Source organism: Zootoca vivipara, chromosome 2 (genome assembly GCF_963506605.1).
Source record: "Zootoca vivipara chromosome 2, rZooViv1.1, whole genome shotgun sequence".
NCBI classification, from domain to species: Eukaryota; Metazoa; Chordata; class Lepidosauria; order Squamata; family Lacertidae; genus Zootoca; species Zootoca vivipara.
Genome location: NC_083277.1, coordinates 23,282,963 through 23,307,840, shown reverse-complemented (window position 1 = coordinate 23,307,840; position 24,878 = coordinate 23,282,963). Strand labels below are relative to the sequence as shown.

Genomic DNA, 24,878 nt, shown 5'->3' with positions numbered 1-24,878 from the left:
GGGCAGAATGAAGGGCCTAGAGGTTCCCTTGCCCCCCTGCTTTAGAAGGACTTCTCTAACTCCTGCAAAGTTAAGTTTCAGCCCACCAGACCTTTATACCTGCCATGCTTATTCAGTTTAGATTTATTTTACTAATATACGTTGAGGGACTGGGGCACGTAGCTTGGCTCGCTGTCCAGAAAAAAATCTTTCTCCCCTTCAAAAGTAAGGCGTAACACTGAAATGCAGGAATTTGACACAGCAGCACGTACACAAGCAGATAAACTTCTCCCACCTGAGCTTCTATTACACTCCTGTACCCTGGCAACCCACCTGCAATATTCACAGGAGAGCCTGGGGGGCTTAAATAACTGACACTGCAGCCGAGAAAGCGAGATAATTCTTTTGATAGAAAGTGATTGCGTCTGTGCACTGTAAAAGGAGGTGTGCTGATATTGGTGCCCAACACGGCACACTTTATAGACCGAGATGATTGTTCTCTGAAGCACAGGGGTCGTATAAATAAAAGAAGCAGTCGTCCGTCCGTCCCCACATAGATACATGCATGTGCTCATTCTCGCATGCTCAAACACACCCATACCCACCCGCCAAGAGTTTGCACTCTGTTTTTATCTTGTTCAGGCATAAATCAAATGTTCAGCTGTCTCCTGAAGCAAACACTGGGCCACAATTCAACAGTTAAACATGCTTAAGCCCACTGAAATCCACCCTTCTAATTCAACTCTGACCTCTCCCCCCCCCAAAAAAAATCTGAGTTATAAAAACCTTCCCTTTCATGGATCACCGCCTTGTCGTGGTGAAGGGGCTTGAACGACTCAGAGAAGCTATGAACTATGCTTTGTAGGGCCACCAAAGATGGACAGGTCATAGTGGAGAGTTTTGACTAAACGTGATCCACCTGGAGAAGGAACTGGACTGCAAGATCAAACCTATCCATTCTGAAGGAAATCAGCCCTGAGTGCTCACTGGAAGGACAGATCGTGAAGCTGAGGCTCCAATACTTTGTTTGGCCACCTCATGAGAAGAAAAGACTCCCTGGAAAAGACCCTGATGTTGGGAAAGATGGAGGGCACAAGGAGAAGGGGACGACAGAGGATGAGATGGTTGGACAGTGTTCTCGAAGCTACCAACATGAGTCTGACCAAACTGCGGGAGGCAGTGGAAGACAGGAGTGCCTGGCGTGCTCTGGTCCATGGGGTTATGAAGAGTCGGACATGACTAAACAACAACAACAACAACAGCAATAATAAAAACCTTGCTGCATCAGAGCTGAAAAATAGTCAATACACGAAACTTTTAAATGTAAGTGTGAAAAGCAAAATCCTACACATTGTCAAGCACCATTCCTTTGCAAATATTACTTTCATCTCAAATAGCAATGCCACCTGACCATCTTTACACAGTTACTGATTTATAATACACAAGGACATCTGTATTGTATTGAACAGGCATCTCTAAAACAGGTAAGAGTTTACTTAAATGCATTGATTACCCCAAATAATATCTAACCTTATTGGTTAGGAAATTGTTTGAACATCATATAATGATTGCCTAGCAACAATGGAGGAGTCGTATTTATTTACAATATGGTTTCCATAGCAGCACCAATAGGTATGGGAGAACAATATGGAAATGCTAATTTAGAGAAAAGTATATTTCTTTCATTTATATTAAATACCATGAAAAGGGCATCTGGAAACAGTGGGCAGAGTTTTGTACATTATTTGTTTCATTTTCCAGTGCAGTGGAGAAAAACTGCCATCATCCTGATCGTCCCAGACACCCACCCAGTTGCTTGAACGGCAAAGTCCAAATTCTGCTACATCAACTCATTTTGTGTTTGTGATGGCAAAGGAGGTCATGCCTGTTTTGAAAACTTCAGAACTTTCTTTTTGAAGAAGAAGAGGAAGAGTTTGGATTTGATATCCCGCTTTATCACTACCCGAAGGAGTCTCAAAGTGGCCAACATTCTCCTTTCCCTTCCTCCTCCACAACAAACACTCTGTTAGGTGAGTGAGGCTGAGAGACTTCAGAGAAAAGTGTGACTAGCCCAAGGTCACCCAGCAGCTGCATGTGGAGGAGCGGAGACGCGAACCTGGTGCCCCAGATTACGAGTCTACCGCTCTTAACCATTACACCACACTGGCTCTCTTTTGAAAACCACATTGGTGAGGAATGTATGCTACGTATGTCCAACTCCATTGGATACAGCAAAGAAACAACCTGACAGGCACTTAATTCTTCCTTCCCTCCGCCCTTAACCTGCATAGGACAGCAAAGAAAAAAAACGTATCTGAATAACATGGCAGCTAAAAATTACCCAGTGGCTTGAAGCAGAGAGAGTTTTGCCAACAATGACTGACTTTATAGCTACACCTTTCTGCTGCTTTTCAGGACTCATATATGCTAGAAACTGATGCTTTATTAGCTAAGCTCATCAGTCCCTTCAAAGAAACCCAGATAAGTGGAGTTTTGTCGGAATGCTTGCCACTATCTTATCGCTGTGGTTATATAATCTCAAGCTCAATCAGAGGTGAAGCCATGACACTTAACCTGGTTTGAAGTTGTACTGATCCTATGTCCTGTTTCTCAGTCATAAATCACTTCCTTCCCTAGCTTCTCCCCCTTATGATGGGAAGCACTTGCCTGTATTCTGTTATACAAAGAGGTTAGTTTTCACATTTATTTATTTCTGAAACAAAAGAACAGCTTTACTCCCAGGCTTTTGTAACAGCTTCCAGAATTCCAGGGCTCGCAGAGGGGACACCCTTTTCTTCTGATTCCCCCTCAAAATACATTGCGGCGTCTACAACCCTCAGTTCTCAGGACTGATATTAATAAGGAAAAAAAACCACACACACCACAAAACTGGAATGAAAAGCCCGCAAGTCTCAGACTCAAGACATTGCAAGAATCAGAACTAGGCTGCGAACACAGTTTCCTTTATAGGTCAGTGTGCAGAAATAGGAAAGAGAAGGAGGCAGGCAAAGAAACTGTGACATTTCTGCTTCTTGCTCAGCTGAGATGTTCGTTGCCACACCTGTAGGATAGAAATTTTGGTCAGGGGTGCCACAAGCAACACTGCCCTCTATCCCTCTTTCTTTCCCTCTGATGCCCTCTTGCATCTCTGCCTCCCGAAGGCTTGGATAGCTATTTGTTGTAGCAGCCCTGGCTACAAGCTCACCAGGCGAATGGTGCCTCTGGGGCTGGTCCTGGGGTGCCTTGGAGTAGGCAGGCAAGCAAGCGGGCGTGGGGTGACATAATATAATAATAATAATTTATTATTTATACCCCGCCCATCTGGCTGAGTTTCCCCAGCCACTCTGGGCAGCTTCCAACAGAACAGAACATTAAAATGCAATAATCTATTAAACATTAAAAGCTTCCCTAAACAGGGCTGCTTTCAGATGTCTTCTGAAAATCTGGTAGTTGTTTTTCTCTTTGACATCTGGTGGGAGGGCGTTCCACAGGGCAGGTGCCACTACCGAGAAGGCCCTCTGCCTGGTTCCCTGTAACTTGGCTTCTTGTAGTGAGGGAACCGCCAGCAGGCCCTCGGCGCTGGACCTCAGTGTCTGGGCAGAACGATCGGGGTGAAGACGCTCCTGAACCCGCCGCCCAGGGGAGCTGCAGATTGAATTACTCAAGGAAGCTGTGGACTCCAAAAGGTTGCAAGGGCAACTGTCTGACAGGTAGCTCAGTTGGTGGAGCATGAGACTCTTAATCTCAGGGTTGTGGGTTCGAGCCTCATATTGGGTGAAAGATTCATGCACTGCAGGTGGTTGGACTGGGTGAGCCTCATAGTCCCTTCCAACTCATTGCTTCTATGATGAGAGAACATTTGGGGAGCCAGGCGAAGACACCATCACATGTTTTGTTCCTGTGCTCTTGCTTTTAAACCAAGGCCAGGTGTACAGGCTTGAGGATCTACTTTGCTTGTTTACATGAACCTGACACCAACCAACTGGAGTCTGGTGCAGTGTGCATGGAGGAGTTGGGCTGCCCAGGCAAAAAGACTACTGGTCCTGATAGTTAGGGATAATGGGACTTATAGTCCAAAAACCTATCCATTCTGAAGGAAATCAGCCCAGAGTGCTCACTGGAAGGACAGATCGTGAAGCTGAGGCTCCAATACTTTGGCCACCTCATGAGAAGAGAAGACTCCCTGGAAAAGACCCTGATGTTGGGAAAGATTGAGGGCACTAGGAGAAGGGGACGACAGAGGATGAGATGGTTGGACAGTGTTCTCAAAGCTACGAACATGAGTTTGACCAAACTGCGGGAGGCAGTGGAAGGCAGGAGTGCCTGGCGTGCTCTGGTCCATGGGGTCACGAAGAGTCGGACACGACTAAACGACTAAACAACAACAACAACAGTCCAAAAACAGCTGGAGACCGAAGTTCGGGAGACCCTGAGCTAGAGAAAGGGTGTGTGTGTGTGTGTGTGTGTGTACGTACACAAAGCTAAAATGTCCATTTGCTGCTCCTTCCATATGTGCTTCCAGCTCTCTATACCACTGACACCTGCAAGGGTGCTTTGAAGGAAATGCAGATCACCACTATAGCCCAATGTAGATGGCACAAGATCTAGCATAGCTCCAACCAGCTCACTTCCCTGGCATGCCCACCCCACCCCTAGTCACATGATGCCCGAGGCTTATTTTTAGTAGTGAGGTTCCTGCACCAGCTGCTAGATGACCTTTTGTCTAGATTACCTTTGAAGTCCCTTCTAACTCTATCATCTAATGTCACATTCAAATATGAATTGTATACACAAGGGCGCTACAGAATTGTAATATCCAGTCTGAACACACTGGGTTGGATCAAGGAGTAGTATTTGGGGGACCCAGAGGTGGTGGGGGACCCTGTCTCTCACTGTCCATAGCAGGGTGGATAAAAATCAATGATTTTTTTTTAAAAAAATCGGATTTTTTTGATTTAAATCAATTTTTTTGATTTAAATTGGATTTTTTTAAATAAAATGCTTTTTGAGGAAAATATATTACCACCCAAAGGTTATTCCATCATGAAATAAAGATTAGTTTTTTAATTATGTAGAATAAGGTTGTATATGTTTAATTTGGGGGGTAAATAAATTCCATTGATCCATTCACAATGTCATGCTCTTCCAGAGGTTTTTGTAAGATTATTGGGCAGTTTCTCTGCCTACAAGATATTATCACAGGTGCTTGGTTTACTTTTGCAGTTTTCAAAACTGAATTTGACTCAACAGAGATCACATGCCTCTTCTTCCCAGCAAAAATGTTATAACATGAACAGAGTTGAGAAAAATACCTTAATCCTATTGTTCTACAAACCTATGAATACAGAAACAACCCCTTCAGTGCTAAGTTTCAAGAAGTTCAATGAATAGAATAGAAACAATATTTTTCTGATTGTTTGGAGTGGACAGTATTTAAGTTTTTCATGTGTAGGCTGGGCTGACAGTCTAAGTTTCTTAAAATATATATATATATTGTTTTTGTTTAGCCAAATTAGTTAACAAACATGGATGTTTGTTTAAGCAAATAACATATGCTGTAATGTTATTGTTTCAGTTGAATAAATCTATTTAAATTGTTATTATTAAGGTAATGATTATTTTTCTCCTTCCTAAGTACGACAGTAAAGTTGTCCAAATATGAATGATTAACCTATTAAACTGGGGATAAAGAACTAATATGAAAAGTTGTTATTCTAAAAATCTTCATCTACTTGCATATTAAAGTTATACCAGCAAGAATTAGTCTTTATGTAGAAAACTATGATTTAAATCAAGCCTTACTGACTAGTGATTTAAATCGTGATTTAAATCAGTTTGATTTAAATCAAATCCACCCTGGTCCATAGTTACTACATATTTATTTTTATTCATTCATAAAAATATCACTACACTGCTCTACCCTACAGCTACTCTCTCGATATAACTAAAACTCAATCCTTCTGAACAGCCATGTGAAATACAAAAACGTACATGTAATTCTAGTAAAACTGATGCAATTAATACTTTGCAGGCAAAGACCTGAAAAACACGTACACTTTTAATCCACAGTTTTATTTACTCATTGTGGTCCTTGCTGGGAAAGCCCAAATTGCTTCCCGCTGCAGGGAAAGCCTGTAAACTGGTCCTGCCTGCATCAAATGTAAGACCAGTAGAAAACCAGAGCCTATAATATTTTTACCCACTTTATATCCACGTCGACCTTTTTCTTCAACGAGAATGAACAACAAGAAACTACACTGCCTTACCAGCATGTTAAACAGAAGTTGCAGCCAGGTGACTCTAATTCCAAGGAAGGCGTGCCGCACCTGCTTTTAGCGAATCAATTTGCTCATTGTCCCAAATGCCTATCATTCCTAAAGGCAATCCTCCTACCTATCATCACAGACCAGGGGTCCATCTCCATTCATAAGAACATTACTCTTGTCAAAGAAATTGAAGGTCCTATTCAAATCACAGCTTCCTGCCAACTCTGATCTCTCATTCCATCTTTCACACCATAATCTGCTTAAATTGAAGAAAACCCTGCTAGGGAAGAAATGCTGAACCTTCCACCTTCCAGTAAAGCCTGCAGCAGGATCATATCTGTCAGTTTGCATGTCTCAGCAAAGTGCCCATCAATAATGGAGAGGGGAGACAGGTGGGGGGTGGGTGGGCTGTCTTTCTAAGGTCTTCTGAAGACAACCTGCCAGGCCAGGTTTTCATTCCTCTACCTGTGGCTGAATTCCCACCTGCCCAACCACAACTGTAAAGCAGGCTTCTTTTTGTAATCAGACATTGTGTAAAAACACAAGTTAAACAGGTCACATCTAGCTGGTCACAATTTCCCGAGGTCCATAGCATCTTTAATTATACAGTGGTACCTCTACTTACGAATTTAATGCGTTCCGAACGCACATATGTAAGTAGAAAAAATTTGTAAGTCGAATCCCATAGGAATGCATTGGGAGAAAAAAATCGTAAGTCGAAGCAACCCTATCTAAAAATTCATAAGTAGAAAAAATCCTATCTAAACCGCATCCAAGATGGCGGACGGAGCTCCGTTCGTAAGTAGAAACATTCGTAAGTAGAGGTACCACTGTAAAACTGAACATTAGAAATATCCCTTTTTGGGTGGCACTTTTGGGGAAGGGGGCTGTCCTGTACAACATGCATCATAAATGTGTATATCTACATGAACATGTATTTCGAAGAGGCAAACTACTTCTGTGCTGGGATTACAAAACTTTGTAATACAAAACACAGGGGTAAACCATCAGTGGCAGACTTTTGGGGCAAAAATGTAATGTACATAGCCACTGTACAAACCCAGCCTGTACAACCTGCTCTAGGCCTTGCCAAGTAAACAAATTAGATATCTTATGAGGTTGGTACCCTCTCTTCATTTTCACTTCATGCCGCTGCAAGCATCACTGATTCAAGTATATTTTATATTACACCTGGTACTCATTTCAATCTTTTAATCATCATCCTTTTATAAACAGAGAACACATAGATAAATCTCACTCAGCGAAACATCAAATTGGAAGCTGGATACATTAAATAAGGAGGTGGAATACAGAAAAGGTGTTCTGCTTGGATAATGGAACAGCGAAGGCAATCTCTGGGATCTTGGACAGATAATATCACTCCGCCGAAACACATTAAAATTAGCCAGAGAACAGAACATGATTTCAGGGATAAGGCATCAGCAAATTGATTTTTAAGCACTATTATCCGATGGCTATCTCTGATTGTCAGGTAAAGCTCTCTTTGCTGCAATAAAGATATGACAGGGCAGTAAGTTCTGACATTTATCCTTACTAATTATAAGCAAATACAGTTAATTTATCTGATTTTGAATCATAGCCACATTTGCAAATTCACTCCACCATGACTTTTCCCTACCAGCTGTCTCAATCACATGTGAAGGAACTGTTGGAGATGTTCCTCTGAGATTACAAGCAAGAGATGTGAGGTGACAGGCCCTTCTGTTTTGATTCCCCATCCCAAGAACATTCTGAATGTGCGTTATTATTCCAGTCTCTAAAAGGGTTAGGGTAGTAAACAGAGAAAGCCTTTATTTACTAATTGCTACACGTGCATATGACTCTCTATAATGATCATCGGGGTTAGTTATTTTAAATGTATTTTGAAGTGTCCTGTGCAGAATCATCCAAGAAACAACAACAATTTATTATTTATACCCCAGCCACTCTGGGCGGCTTCCAACAGAAGTATTAAAATACAATAATTTATTAAACATTAAAAGCTTCCCTAAACAGGGCTGCCTTCAGATGTCTTCTAAAAGTCTGGTAGTTGTTTTTCTCTTTGACATCTGATGGGAGGGCATTCCACAGGGCGGGTGCCACAGGGCGGGTGCCACTGCGGGTTCCACAGGGCGGGTGCCACAGGGCGGGTGTCCCTCTGCCTGGTTCCCTGTAATTGGCTTCTCACAGCGAGGGAACTGCCAGAAGGCCCTCGACGCTGGACCTGTGTCTGGGCAGAATGATGGGGGTGGAGACGCTCCTTCAGGTATACTGGACTGAGGCCGTTTAGGGCTTTAGAGGTCAGCACCAACACTTTGAACTGTGCTCAGAAACGTACTGGGAGCCAATGTAGGTCTTTCAAGACCGGTGTTATGTGGTCTCGGCAGCCGCTCCCAGTCACCAGTCTAGCTGCCACATTCTGGATTAGTTGTAGTTTCCGGGTCACCTTCAAAGGTAGCCCCACGTAGAGCGCATTGCAGTAGTCCAAGCGAGAGATAACTAGAGCATGCACCACTCTGGCGAGACAGTCCGCCGGCAGGTAGGGTCTCAGCCTGCGTACCAGATGGAGCTGATAAACAGCTGCCCTGGATACAGAATTAACCTGCCCCTCCATGGACAGCTGTGAGTCCAAAATGACTCCCAGGCTGCACACCTGGTCTTTCAGGGGCATAGTTACCCCATTCAGGACCAGGGAGTCCTCCACACCTGCCTGCCTCCTGTCCCCCACAAACAGGACTTCTGTCTTGTAAGGATTCGACCTCAATCCTCAATTAAGCATATTCCTAATATGCTTAATTATATGGAATCAGTTTCAGGCAATGAGGTTAAGAGACAACTTGATTGTTGCATGTAATCACTTGCCAAAAAAAAGGGAGAAATTATAACTTTTTCCTTCCCAAACATTTGACAGACTAAAATGTACTCATACTGTGTTAAGCTAGCATAAAGCTCATTCTTAAACTGCAGGAAAGCAAGATGTTTCCTAGGATAGTGGTATACAGTGAATGGATTTCTACAGCAAGGATACTAGTACGGTAGCTGTGGTGGTTTTCAAGTCCTTGTCTTGAGATATAAGGAAATCTTGTAATGGCGTGGTAACTGTGGCATGGCGGTTAGAATGTTGATTGGACTAGGACCTGGGAAGCAAAGGTCCAAGCACCAACCCAGTCCTGAAGCTCAAGGGATGACCTTGGACCAGCCACTATTTATCAGTGTAAGCTGCCTCACAGGGTTGTTTTGAGGATAAAGATAAGATAAGTTATCTTTATTGTTATTGTCCCCTTGCGGGAACAACGAAATTACTTGGTTGCTACATCCATTCAGATAAAGCATTCCGCATAATCCAAAATTACAAAAATGGGGAGACAGAGAACCATGAATACTACCTATACCTCCTTGGTTCTGTATACCCAAAGGAGAATCTCCATTGTCCAGCTATCCAGCACCATTGGCCTTCATAGCTGCCAAGTCTCCCATTTTTCACGGGAAACCTCCATATTTAAACCAATTTCCCGCTGTTATCCTGAATAGAGAAAAATCCCGTAAATCCCCTGGATTTCCTACCTGCCAGGGAGTCTCCTTCTGTGCATGTCTGGACATGCGCAGAACCGATTTCGGGTGTCACTCTGCCCATGTCTGGGCACCGGAAATCGGGCAGAGTGGCACCGGAAGTTGTAGAAGAAATTTCAAGGCAGCCATTAGAGAAGCTTTTAATGTGTGAGGTTTTACTGTGGTTTTATAATTTACTAGAAGTCTCCCAGAGTGGCTAGGGCACTCTAATATACTAGCAAATGAAAAACATATATTTAAAATAGTCTTTCCAATGTCCAGTCTGTGAGTACCTGAAGATGCAACCTTTCCGATTGTATCTTGTACAGATAAGCAATCTGGATAGGAAACCAATGAAAAAGCTAGACAACAATGGAATATCAAAATACAAATTAAATTAAGTTTAACGTATGATTCATTAAAAAAAAACTTTAAAAGGAAGATTTATTTGGGGTAGCCTTTCCTTCTCTCCAATGAATGGTAGAGTTGAAAAATCAAATCTTCATTCCCCCCCCCCATTTAAGATTTGGTAATATCTAGGTTTATTTAAATGTGATTGATCGATCAGTTTTAAATACACCAGGTGATTAATAAACTAAAAAGTATTTAATCAGCTGGCAGCTCTCCCAATTAAACAAATAATAAGCCTAGGGCTGCTGTAATCAATGAATGTCAAAGTTAGTTCACACCCACACATGTAAAGATTAGTCTAGGGTAGGTAATTCTGAAGGGTTGACTAATTTGCAAGAGTTTGTATGCTGCAACAAGAACCATATGGAGTTTTAGCTATAAAACCTATAGATTTAACAGCAGTAAGCAGCATATCAGTGAAGAAGTAGCGGCCAATTCAGGCCACAATTTTATTTTATAAAAGTACACACAATTTCATGTGAATCTTGAAACTATCCATTTTGTATGATTTAAAAACCCAATCTGGCCTCTTTTATTAGCCTAGCATAGTTAATATTTATAACCTTTTAAAAAAGAAACTCAGAAGGTAAAAACATTTCCCAAGTGTCTCTGATATGTGTCTTTTTTAAAAAAAGAGTGGGTCTTTGTCCACTTCTAGCTTTCTGGAACTGGAGAATCTAATTTTTAAAGCATTAGCATCACTGTATCTGTTGCCTTCCATTAAATAGGTCTTATTAACTCTGTCAAATTCTCCAACCTCTTTATTGATTTTTTTCTCCAATTCAAAATAACTTCTTTCTGCTAGGAACTTGCTGTCAGTCTTATCTAACACCATCACCTCCAACAAATCTCCCCTGATCTCAACAGCACACACACACACCCTGCCCTATAAGACTCTGATTAAACTTGTAGAGAATTGGAATTATGTTGAGATAAGATGCCTAACTTTTAGTCTATCATTATATCATAATTACAGTGAAGCAGCACTGACACATCCTAGAGGTGAACCTCAGGGGAAAAGAAAATGCTGCCATCAAGCTCTCATCAATGTCTAATGGTGCTGTGCCCAATGGATGGATCCTTCAAAGCGAAATTCTGCATGCACTCTGACATTTGAATGATTGAAAGCGAGTTGCCTCTGGCAGACAGCAAGATGACAGTACCATAAAATAAGACTATGCTGTTCTACTCCACAGCTTCTTTTCTTAGACTATGCAAAACCGTCCATACATCTGCAGAACACATTTTAATTTCAGACCTTCCTCTCCCAATTTCCTCTTAATTATCACAGGGCATTCGCAGAAAAGACCAGCCAGATGGAGATTAAATATTTCACTACTGGAAGATGAAGCATTCTGCTGTAAAATGGAGACTTTATTGCAATAAAATCATTAATTAAAGACATATCCAATTCCCTAGTCACAAGATGGGAAACACAAGAGACAATCACAACAGGGTAAGTGCATCAGCTCAGACAATTACATGAGCACAAGCTGTAACTGACAACAGTCTTGGACAGAGGAGAAGCCCAGACAGGCATGCTTTCATAAGAATTATAGTCATCCTTCTTCCTTAAAATTAGACCATGCTGAATACTTCATGAAGACAATCCCAAGATGTTCTTCCAAGCAAAGGGAGAGTACAGGGGAATGAATGAGTCAGTAGAGGAACTCTAAGGAGACAAGATTATCTTCTCTTGCCTGAAGGCTTATTAGTGAATGTTGGGATTTACGAGTAGGCAAAGCCACGTAATAAAACACATCGTTAGATTAACACAGTACCGGTATATGACATGTATAACTGGATGAATGCATAAAACGGCTAATCATCAGAAAATTAAGTCTGAAGGATCACTGAACTGTTTTTTCCTCCAGTCAACAAACATTTTCTCTTTACAGTACAGTGGTACCTCGGTTTATGAACACAATTGGTTCTGGAAGTCTGTTCATAAACTGAAGTGTTCATAAACTGAAGTGAACTTTCCTATGGAAAGTAATGGAAAGTGGATTAATCCGTTCCAGATGGGTCCGCGGAGTACTCAACCTGAAGCGTACTTAACCCGAAGCATGGGTTTAATTGGTTCCGGAAGTCTGTTCATAAACTGAAGCGTTCATAAACTGAAGCGAACTTTCCCATTGAAAGTAATGGAAAGTGAATTAATCCGTTCCAGATGGGTCCGCGGCGTTCATAAACCGAAAATTCATAAACCGAGGTGTTCATAAACCCGAGGTTCCACTGTACAATGAAAGCCAAACTAGTGAGTGATACGTCTAACATGGCTTGGCTTATATCACCAATCAAGCCGTACCTGAAATTTAAACTCCGCAAAATATGAAACCCTCCATAAAACAGATGGTCCTCAGATGAAGAGCAGTATTTAAGTTTAATAAATAATAATAATAATAATAATAATAATAATAATAATAATAAACTTAGATATTCCATTCACCAAACACCCTTTAAACTAAGACTTACCCAATTTCACCTGCGCTTTTGCCAGAACAACCTCTCGATGGCTGGAAACTAATAATATCCTTGAAGCCTATCAAGCAGAAATTAGCTGATTTATTATTTACTGACCTGAATTATGAGAATGTTTATTTTATATTAAAGATATATTGGATTTATTTTTTATTTTTTTAGTGTAAAGTCATGTTCCTTGTTCCAGAGTGCATCCTACTTGGAAACCAGAAGAGAATACAAGTATTTCAAGAGCAGATCTATAAAATCCCCTTAGGTATTGCACACCTAACCTTTTGGATAATGTGGGACTAAGGTCTCACTGACAAACCCCATTTTGCTTGTAAAATGCAATGAAAATCCGCATCATTGGATTGAATTATCTAGTAGTAGTCGACATGGTGGTGTTTGCATGACCTCCTGGCACCATCCGCCACTGTTCATATCTTTGTCCCTTGGAAACTTTGTGAGGCTTGTGAGACTCAAAAAACATGCCGAGATCCAAAGAGCTCTTTTACTGTTGCCTAAGGGCTTGCACTCCCCTACTGCAATATCTGGCTGTTTTTGTCTTTCAAAAGCAGCTTTGCCCTCCAATGCAGTGTCACAAACTGCTATCGAAACTGCCCTCCATTTCAACAGCTGCTCTTCCTGCAGCACCTCTGGCTTCCATGAAAGAAAACAGCACTAAAGCCCTTTTGGGCACAATGCTCTTTTGGTTCCTTGTTACAGAAAAGAGCTTTGTGCACCTGTCCCTCTTTGTTTGAGCTCCTATCACATTTTGAAGCTGTGGCTTGCAATTCTTGTTTGGAAGGCACATACAAAACCCACCAGACTGGTCGAAACAAAAAATTCCTTCCAGCAGCACCTTAGAGACCAACTACAGTAAGTTTGTCATTGGTATGAGCTTTCATGTGCATGCGCGAAAGACTGGTGTAACAGTACACGAGAAAGCCACACCGCTGAAGCTAAGCAGGTTTAGGTCTAGTTAGCGTCTGGATGGGAGACCACCTTTAAGGAACCCCGTGAACGTTGCCTTGAGTTCCATGATGGAAGAAATGCAGGATATAAATTTAACCGATAATTAGCCACAGTTTGTCACTCCAGCTACAACAGTTGTCTACGGTTTGCACTAAAGAAAAAGCAACTACAGTGGTGCCTTGGTTTGCAACCACTTTAGATTACAACCATTTTGGATTACAACCATGTCAAACCCGGAAGTGCGTGTCCCTTTTTTTGCATTACTGTCATACCTCGGTTTAAGCACGCCTCGGTGTGAGTATTTTCAGTTTAAGTACTCCACGGACCTGTCTGGAACGGATTAATCCACTTTCCATTACTTTCAATGGGAAAGTTCGCTTCAGGTTAAGTATGCTTCAGTTTAAGTACTCCACGGACCGTCTGGAATGGATTAATCCACTTTCCATTACTTTCAATGGGAAAGTTCGCTTCAGGTTAAGTACGCTTCAGGTTAAGTACAGACTTCTGGAACCAATTGTGTTTGTAAACTGAGGTACCACTGTACAACCCATTTTTTGGGGGAGGCCCCATTGGCAAAAGCGAGCCTTGGGTTACAACCTGTTTTGATTTACAACAGGACCTCCGGAACGGATTATGGTTGTAAACCAAGGTACCGCTGTACTTGAATGAGAGTGGGTGAGGACATTGGCGAGTCCAAGGCTTGCTCAGGTACTGCCATATCCAGCTCAGTTGGTAGAGCATGAGGCTCATAATCTATTATTATTAACTAAGTTAATATTAACTAAGTTAATAATAATAATGCAGAAAAAGGACTGGGAAAGTGCACTAACTGTCGGGTCAGCTGGTGGCAGGAACAATCCACAGGAATAATGAAGGAACAAATCCAGCCCATCTTCTCCATCAGCGTTTAGCTCTAGGGAGTTCCGACAGCCCTTTCCCGACAATCTATTACGACTCATGTCTTGGAGACACTGAGCACATATTCAGAGTCCAGCAGAGATAAAACACAGACGGAGCCAGGCTGAGGTTGTGTACTAAAAGCTACTTTATTAAGCATAAGGCAGAACAAAAGGAAAACATGTCTCCTCTCGCTGAGAGCAGTCCGAAGAAGAAGAAGAAGAAGAAGAAGAAGAAGAAGAAGAAGAAGAAGAAGAAGAAGAAGAAGAAGAAGAAGAAGAAGAAGACCAAATGGAAACAGAATACAGCAAACATTCGCTCCCGTGATTCCAACAATCTTTCCTGGAATGCATAACACAGGCATGACCTGCACAGTGAGAGGAATAGAAACCTAACACTAACTTGCCTGGGTGAAATTCAGAAGCCATTTCAAGAGAGGCTCTTGTCAGAGCATCAAGCCCTAGCCACTGTAAGCACGCTAATTTGCAGGGATTAGGTCTCCATGGCATGCCTCAGTATGGTCCTTGGAACAAGATTCTCATTTACTAAGTAAATTACTGTACATTATTGTATAATGGTGTTCACATTATAACTGACAATTAGAACCATTAAGACGAAAGCTCATAAACAGCTGAAAGCTCACATCAAATTAACACAGTCATGATTGAAATCACTCTTCTGATTTCTGCTCTTCACAGACATAATCAGCATCTTGCATAGAAATGAATAGGCAATGAGCAAAATCGCAGCCAGTGAGCAAAATGGCAGAGGTGGGGGGGGGGGCTCTGCTAATTGAGAGGTACATGATGCAGCCTACATTATGACTGTTGAACACATTGTGTCCTTTCTGTGCAAATGTTCCTCTGCAGCAACAGCGGGCAATGTATTAGTTATCGCGCAAGTTGCTACTCTCAAGAGTCTCATAAGTATCAACAGGTTTTCTAATGAGGGAACTCTGCATTCTGCATTAGCTTACCAGAAGTTGGTTTAATACACTATTAAGAGCAGACCTCGTTCAACTATATGCATCCGCTGGTGGCTCTAAAGAGGGGCAGAAGAGGCACATGTCAAATTTCATGTGTTGTCGACCAAATTATGGCTGCAGGTTCTAAACTAGTACCTCTCTCCTCCCCCAACCTTATACTGAATACAACATTGATGTCTCACATCGAATGTCTTTTATAATAAATAAATAAATAAACCAGTACTTTCCAAACTCCTCTTAACTGGGACCACTTCACTTTACTTGAAGACACTGTGTGCTGCCAGACAGACATTAGAATACATTGCACATTTGTGTGCCACAATACGGAAGTGCTCTTCGGCAGCCTTCGCACGTGGATAAAGTCCTTGGGTGGTATACCATGGTGGCTTTGTGCAAGCGCTTCTGCTTAGGCAAAGTGTAGCACCATTTGTTTTTACCAGCCCTTCGCTGAGATTCCATGCTCCCCAAATCCCCATGCCTTTTATGACTTTGCAAGGAACTCCTTGGTAAAACCCAAAGGGAAAACATGCAAATATGAAAGTTTTAAATAGCATCTTATAACCATGCAATTCATCATATTATTGGAAGCAGCATTATCCTGAATCAGACCGTTGGGTCCATCTGGCTCGGTATTATCTACACTTAATGGCAACTTTAAGAGAGCTGGACCATAAAGAAGGCTGATCGCCGAAGAATTGATGCTTTTGAATTATGGTGCTGGAGGAGACTCTTGAGAGTCCCATGGACTGCGAGAAGATCAAACCTATCCATTCTGAAGGAAATCAGCCCTGAGTGCTCACTGGAAGGACAGATCCTGAAGCTGAGGCTCCAATACTTTGGCCACCTCATGAGAAGAGAAGACTCCCTGGAAAAGACCCTGATGTTGGGAAAGATGGAGGGCACTAGGAGAAGGGGACGACAGAGGACGAGATGGTTGGACAGTGTTCTTGAAGCTACGAACATGAGTTTGACCAAGCTGCGGGAGGCAGTGCAAGACAGGAGTGCCTGGCGTGCTATGGTCCATGGGGTCACGAAGAGTCGAACACGACTGAATGACTAAACAACAACAACAATGGCAACTTAAAGGTTTCTGGAAGGGATCTCTCTCCAAGAGATTGAACCTTGGAACCATTGCGTACAAAGCAAGTGTTTTACTAGCGAGTCACAGCCAGGGGCAGCCCACCCATCAGGCAAGGTGATAGTGGTAGGACCACTGCGGCACCAGATCTAGCCTCCAAGGAATACATTGCCTGCTGCTGCTGCTGCTGCTCCTCCTGCCGCCACCATGACAGCAACAGCTGTGGTACGCTCACAATGGCTTTTGATTCCCACTTCAACCATCAAGGTTAATTTGATTCCCCACCCCTCTGTTCCTGATTAAGATTTTCACTCCCCTGCCCTGGTTCTTTATGTAGAGCTTGATTCAACCCTTCTACCCTGGCAGCAGGGAAGCACCCTTCTGTGGTCCACCTCAGGGGCCAAAAATGTCTTGGGCCAGCCCTGTCAATAGTTCTTAAGTCTTTTACTCTACTTTGGGTGGGGTGGGGAAGCTAGACACCAAGGCAGACTTCAGGAAAAGGTTAGGGAGGGTATTGCGAAAGGGAAGTTGTCTGTAGCATTTCGGAAGCACCGCCACCCCGCAATTTGGCTTCTCATCTGTTCAAAAAAGGATGTTGCTCTTGATTCTACAGAGGAATAGGACTCGAAGGAAGGGTGTTAACTTTTTTTGCTTAAATCCCTTTCCTTCTGAAAACAAAGCATAATCAAACATGTGTATGAGACTGACGCTTTAATTTTTTTTTAAAGAAAGGTAACAACAGTCAGATAAATGCACTGCCTTTGATCCAATTTCTCTTTGGAGAACGTAATGAAAAGGATGTTCTTGTATATCCTATCCCCTAATTTAACATATAAATCACTCACAAAAATATGATCCAGATGGGCTCCAATGAAGGAAACCAATTAACTCACACTGCCTTACCATCTGACACATTAGCTGTGATAATAAAAATACAAACAACATGGTCAGACAATAAGGTTCTGTCTTACATCTGACATTTCCAATTAGTTTTGTTATTCTGTGAGCTTTCCCCAACCCTCCACGAACAGCCTTAACAACAAGCATTTTTGTTTTCCAGCAAATGCACATACAAACTCCGTGTTTACAGAGCAAACTCTGCGGATGAAGCAGATTTGTCTGCATCCCCCAGTGGGGCAATCGTTGGAACTAATGCGCAATCCATACCGTCCACATCTGGTTCCTCAATTAGGTTCAGATATCACATTTTGCTTTCAAGTGCTCCAGCAGCAGAACGGTGCCAAACCTGGAGGACAAAGTACTTGTGGGCACTTCACAAATGTTTGACCTGTGTCTATGGGCCACCACGGATCAGCAAGCCATCGCTGCTGCTCTTGTTTTCTTTTACGGGTTTCCTAGAAATGCAGCCTCTAGCATGGGGCAAGACCCTATTTGGCAGGGAGTTTTCACTGTCAGGTAATTAGCGCTGTAACAAGTCCCTGCAAGCTGAACTACAATTAGGCAAAAATGCTGGAAGTACACAAAGGCACATAATGCGTTGGGGGCCTGGCTCTGGAAGGTGTTGAGGGATGGATAGCAGCCTAATGAGCAAAGCACACACTTCTTAAAGAGTTGTTCTAAAAAGGTTTCATTTCTTGGGTGGTGAAATGAAACTATTCTTCTCTATCCATGTACTGTAACTGTTTTACCTTAACTCTGTATGCTACGGTAGGTACTGTTTCTCCTTTAGTCTCACATACTTGTTTATGTAATTACAATTTATGACAATTTATCCTTGCATAAGTGACATGTTTGCATGCTATGCTGTGCGGAAGGAGAGACTCACGGGAGGAGAGAAGGCTGTGAATGGGTTCTCCTCACCCCCACCCCCAGGAGGACTGCCAGAGTGTACCTTTCTTAAAATTACTGAACTGAACAGAATCCCTCCCGCTGTCAAAAGAAACATATAACCAACCCTAGTTCAAAAAGAAGAGAAAACATCGTTAACGAACCAAGTTTTCAAGAGGAATACATAATTGTGAGCAAGTCAATCCACGCCAGTGATTCCGCTAATTATCTAAGCAAAGCCAAACATCAGTGTTTCATGACAAACCATCAATGATGCTCTCTGCTTTTGCAAAACCATTCCCTCAAAGAATATACTGTCAAGCAAAGGAAAAATGTGGTGCAGTAATCAGCTCTCAGAACCTAAGAAAGTTGAGGGCCTAAAAGCTCAACTTGAATACAGTATCAGGCTTGTTACACGAATATGACAAAAGAGGGAAAATCACAGGGTCGTAATTCTAGTCTAGGTAGAAAAATAAGTGCTGCCTAGTGCTAACTGACACACAAAAAACAGGCACTAAAACTTGCTCAAACCATCATCAGCATCATCAATAGAGAATTTAGTGGCACTGTGCCTATATGTATGGCAAAATGGGGCTATCCACAAGCAACATAGGCAGTTTTTGCATATTCCAGGTTCTGCTCAGATACAAACGCATGCACACAAACATGCATATATATTGCAAGAACAAATATACAAGAAACCCAAATGGCTTGATGCAATCTGAGCATGCGCTGCTGCAAAGGCCACTTGTTGCATATCAACCTTTAGGACAGATAGAAGTGGCTTAGGGGGAAAAAAAAGCCTTGAGGGCTGAAGGGAGAGACTCATGGGCCAGAGGTTCCCTACTACTGGTATACAGACATCAGCTGTGGCGCAGCCACTATGCTGGGCATTATACTTTGAGTCAACTGCAGACCAAATAATCCCATATATCTCCTGTTTATTTTAAATTGTAACTTCAGGCCAGCAAATGAAACTTTCCGTGAAAATGCAACAGCAAAACACCAGACGGAAACTCATGGGAAAAGAACAAGTTAATACAATCTGCAAATTCCACCTCTGACAAGTCTCATATTAAAACAATACCCTTTTCATTAAAAGGCGAGTGCACTTGCTTTCAACCAACCTCAACTGGGAATCTCCTTCCGTTGATGCTGTGCTCCGAGCCGGCTGATCCATTGCTTTGACCCCAGTGAAACTCAACTTTCTCAGCTTTAAATCTGCCTGGTAGCCCAGCACCGCTGATGAAATAATCGTCCTTTAAGAGGATAGCAACTGAAAGTAGAAGAAAGGGTGGGGGAGGAGAGAACAAGATTGAAAACACTTCTGCCATTGATGTCAACCATAAGTCTGCAGTTGTTTACATGGCAACTATGTCCCTGGTTCAGGAATTCTTTGGGGTATAGATGAATGCATGGAGGGAACTCATAGCGGTCACAGCTGCAGGTTCTGGCCCCCATTCATTGATAGGGTAATGTTGGTAATGTTGGTAAGCAGCCTAAACACAGGGTCCAACGAGCAGAAGGGTCTCATATGTTCAACCAGGCCCCTAGAAAATGTGTTTTCAAAACAAGTGTTTTCACATGCAGGCTCCATGAAAATGGGAGCTTTGAACGCATTGAGGCATGACTCTGACCACTTCCTTCAGGCTTGCATATGCACCCAAATAAATGAGCAGGGGCAGATTAGAAATTACAGTTGCAAGCAGATGCATAGATTCATGCAACACAGAAATCCCAGGTCAATCATTTGTTGTTATGACTCCTACGCCTGGTCCCGCCAGTGTTCCAAAAAGTAGAACTAAGCAAGCTGGTATGTTGGCTAAGAGCAGGACTACTAAGGAGCTCAAATTGCATTCCTGCATCGGGGCTACAGTGCAAAATGAGTCTATTTCATCCGTTTCCAGACATGATTTTCACATGGTTTTATCTCTCCAGTGAACGAGTCAATTTTCATTAATAGCAGCTAGCTGCATTAGCAAGCAGAGATAAAAAGCTGGAGCCTTCTTGGCTATATCAAAGGGCACTTTGCATGAAACGCAACCACTCTGAATTCAAAGGGATCTTTCTCCTATATTTGAGCTTTCCAGCTGCATAATCAACAAATATACGTGCCTGAGAGTATGCATTGGCCAAGGGCTTTAGGAATAAAATGATCGCACAAAACCACACAAACACACATTTTCTCTCTCTCACCCACACATACACGGTTTCTCTTTACAGACTTAATCCACCAGTCCATTTGCAAGGTGCAGTGGCGATGTGCCGAAAGGACGCAACCCAGCACTTAGAAAGGCATGCGTCAACCCCAATTAAATGAATGCACCCATACCAAGTTTTGGGACTGTGTTTAGTTTACTATCGTAACTGGTGGGTTCATTAGACATGAACAAATTTGAGTAAAGGTGAGTGGGGAGGGAGAGACAACACAGGAAGGTTTACCTATGAAGAACTTTCTCAGATGTAAGAACCTCCAGTGACAAACAATGTCCAGAAAGGCTTTTTGGCCCCCAGGGATATTGAACTTCCAATGGGTGGCGGCGGCAGCAGCTCATTGATACACCTCCAGAAATTCGCAGTGGTTATATCTCAGGCTAGTGTTGGGATTTTGTTTGGGTACCTGCATTCCCTTTGATGCACTAACAAATTATTATCACTTGCAGCTTTAACCACCTTATTCTGCCTTAACAGCCAGGGGTTTTTTTGATTAGCAATGTGTAAACAATTCTCCTCAATGTCACTTTCAGGGACGTTTCTATGTGTAACAACTGAAGGATCTCTCATGGTGTATAGCAAAGGAATGAAATGCATTTAAAAAAAAAATCTGGGTGGTGCCACATGGCAGGAATTTGGCTACGAGCAAAACTGATTTCATTGCGCTTGCAGCAGCGCCTTCAACTGTATGTTCTGTCTCAGAGACTGCCCGATCCCTCTCTATTCAACATATTGTTAGCAATATGTCGTATGTTGTTCAGCATTGTCTTTTTCATGGTGGTCTTCAGATTTCTTGTTCGCTGCTTAAACTTTTTTTTAATGAAAAAGCAATGTATAAATTTTCATATTAAAATAAATAGAATCATAGAGTTGGAAGAGACCACAAGGGTCATCCAGTCCAACCCCCTGCCAAGCAGGAAACACCATCAAAGCATTCTTGACATATGGCTGTCAATCCTCTGCTTAAAGACCTCCAAAGAAGGAGACTCCACCACACTCCTTGGCAGCAAATTCCACTGCCGAAGAGCTCTTACTGTCATGAAGGTCTTCCTTATGTTTAGGTGGAATCTTCTTTCTTGTAGTTTGAATCCATTGCTCCATGTCCGCTTCTCTGGAGCAGCAGAAAACAACCTTTCACCCTCCTCTATATGACATCCTTTTATATATTTGAACATGGCTATCATATCACCCCTTAACCTTCTCTTCTCCAGGCTAAACATACCCAGCTCCCTAAGCCGTTCCTCATAAGGCATCGTTTCCAGGCCTTTGACCATTTTGGTTGCCCTCCTCTGGACACGTTCCAGCTTGTCAGCATCCTTCTTGAACTGTGGTGCCCAGAACTGGACACAGTACTCCAGGTGAGGTCTGACGAGAGCGGAATACAGTGGTACTATTACTTCCCTTGATCTAGATGCTATACTCCTATTGATGCAGCCCAGAATTGCATTGGCTTGTTTCGCTGCTGCATCACACTGTTGACTCATGTCAAGTCTGTGGTCCACCAAGACTCCTAGATCCTTTTCACATGTACTGCTCTCAAGCCAGGTGTCACCCATCCTGTATTTGTGCCTTTCATTTTTTTTGCCCAAGCGTAGTACTTTACATTTCTCCCTGTTAAAATTCATCTTGTTTGCAATGGCGCAATAACAATAAATAACAGAAAGGTCCGCCAAATGGATTCTGCAACTGAACCACTTTCCAAAAGCTTTCCTGTTCTGGACGTCTTGAAGCCTAGAGAGGCTACCTGTTGGGGATGCTCAAACTCTGGATCTTCTGCACGGAGCAGGGGGTTGAACTAGATCAGGTGTGGAGAACCAGTGGCCCTCTAGGTGTTGCCAGACCACAAACTCCCACCATTACTGGTCATTGGCCATGCTTGCTGGGCCTGATGCGAGCTGTAGATCAGCAGCAACATCCAGAGAGCCAAAGGTTCCTCTGCCCTGGATGAGATGATCTACAGGGCCCACTCCAATGCCATGATTCTATGAAATACCTCATCTGGGGATGGGTCAGGATTGATGTGTCATACTTAAAAAAAGAAAGAAATGTGTGGTACTACCAATATTAAGTGAAAAATCAGGAGAGGGAATTTGTACAAACACAATGGTCTATGCAACAGGGAAGGCAGCTAAAGAGGTTGTTTTTTAAAAAGGTGACATGTTTTATGGGCTGTCCCACAAGAAAGCAGGCTCCCGTGAATCTGTTACAATGCACGGCGGGATTCAGCTGCATTGTATAAATATTTGATGGTATCTAAATCATTTATGGCTCTGTCAGGGGTCATTTTACTTGCTTTGGATTAATAATTAAAAGGATAATTAGGAGGATGTACAATCTGAAATGTTCATCTAATTGTTCATTTTACAGTGTCTCTGTAACTAGGCTGTGCAAGATCTCAAAAACACACAGGCATGCACACACAAACCTACCTCTCCCGTTTTCAGTAATTCTATCCCAACAGTTTTAAGGTCATGAAACTCTTCTGGAGCAGCCATGGCTAAGATCTAATGCAGAATGTCCACGCACTACGTATCATTTTGATGTGTGTGCGTGCCAGGTCTTACCCGGGCTCGTTTGCGTCACACTAAACTATGGTTTGGTGTGGCGTCCAAAGGCAACTACTGCCCTGGTACTGTTTTTACAGAAGATGCAATGTGAGTTTCCTTTAGCTGAAGAGTGTGGGATATATGTTTTACAATAATTAGTAAAATAAAATGGACATAAGAAAATTTGTAAAGTTTACAAACACAGTCTCTCTATTTAATAAAATATTGAACATATTAAAAAATCTGACTTGATAGTATCTAAAATTTAAGCTGCAAATTTGCATATCCATATTCAATCGAAATCTCACCCGCAGCAAGAAAGGCTTAAATTCTGATAAGTAAAAACTGAATGCTAGTTAATTTTGTCAAGATTTCACCACTAATATCTTTTTAAATTACCTTGAAACTTTTTTACTTTAAAAATGATGACCTATAAAACATGCTGGCTGTTGCAAACACGGCAAAGACCGTAGGTATTTCCTAATGAAAAGGAAAAATCAAAAGTATTTAAACATTCTTTCCGCTTAGCTGTAAAGCAAGTGGATCCTTGCCAAAGCACTAAGCTTCCCATGCCTGTGATATGTAGAGTGAGCCTAGAACCAGTCCAAGGAAGCATATGGCAAGTATTTTATCTCCTCACATTTCGTTCTTTACTTAGTGAAGAAAAACACAAAGCTTTGTAAGTATATAACCAGGAAATGTTTCAAAACATCTGTAGGGCCGAGGTTGCCTCTGCCTGACCTTGGACATAGGGCCATCTTGAATCAATGCAGTTTATTTTCAAATAAACACAACCAGGGTTGGATTGCCATGAAGACAGGTAGAAGGGTAGCTCAGTTGGTAGGGCACAAAACTTAATATCAGGGTCAAGGGTTCAAGCCCCATGGTGGGTTGGACTAGATGACCCTTGTGGTCTGTTCCAACTCTTTTAGGATTCAAAAGGCAGTGCTGACAAGTTAAAAATAAAACCAAAGTGCCAACTTGCTACTGCTGCAGTGAAATCACCGAACCACCACATCAATGTGAGGGGGGGGGGCTGAATAAGTAAGACATGGCAGGTATGTCCAAGCTAGTATTGCTCAATGCACATAGCAGGGACTTCATTTCACATTGCTTAGGGGCTGAGAAAAACCTGCTGCATCTTTCCATTGACCACAGTCCTGCACTACCTGAAACACTTGATAAGGGTAAGCACCTTCCTTAGCTCAGTTCTCGCACTTCTTGATGCCTTGGGATTCCAGAAAGCCCCATGTGGCTTCACTAAATATTCTCTTTGCCCTCTCACCCTTGCATAAATGGATCTTGGACTGCCTATTAAAATTCCACTGCAGAAAATTTTGCTGCGAAAAAAAGGACTCTAGCCAATACAGATGCAAACTCTAGTGGCGCGTAGCAGTAAACTATTTAGTTGGATTTTTATTAATGCAGAAGTTTCTATAAATATTTAGAAGCACACACTACATCCAAATAGCCGTTTCTGTAATGATAAAAGCAGGGTGGGGGGGTGGGGAGCCTGCAAACATTTTGAGCCTACAAGCTCTGTATGGAAAGGAAGCTCTGGGCTTTGCCTGGAGGGCGGAAGTGCAAGCAAAAAGATCTAAAGCATCACAGACCTTAGGAGTGGAAATCTACAGCTGTAATCTTATGCGCAAATACATAGGGGGAAGTCTCACTGAACTCAGCAGAACTTGCTTATGAACAGACCTAAATAGAATTGTTCCACATAG

The 24,878-nt window shown here is 42.4% G+C and overlaps 1 protein-coding gene across 3 annotated transcripts in view; it reads right to left on the bottom strand.

Annotated features, from left to right (window-relative positions):
- PTPRG (protein tyrosine phosphatase receptor type G) overlaps window positions 1-24,878 on the bottom strand; it is a 584,481-nt gene that overhangs the window by 258,949 nt on the left and 300,654 nt on the right. For all 3 annotated transcript variants that reach the window (XM_035106776.2, XM_035106775.2, XM_035106777.2), the window contains exon 4: window positions 19,519-19,667. In XM_035106776.2, the coding sequence (XP_034962667.2) occupies window positions 19,519-19,667 (149 nt within the window). The remainder of the gene's footprint in view (window positions 1-19,518; window positions 19,668-24,878) is intronic.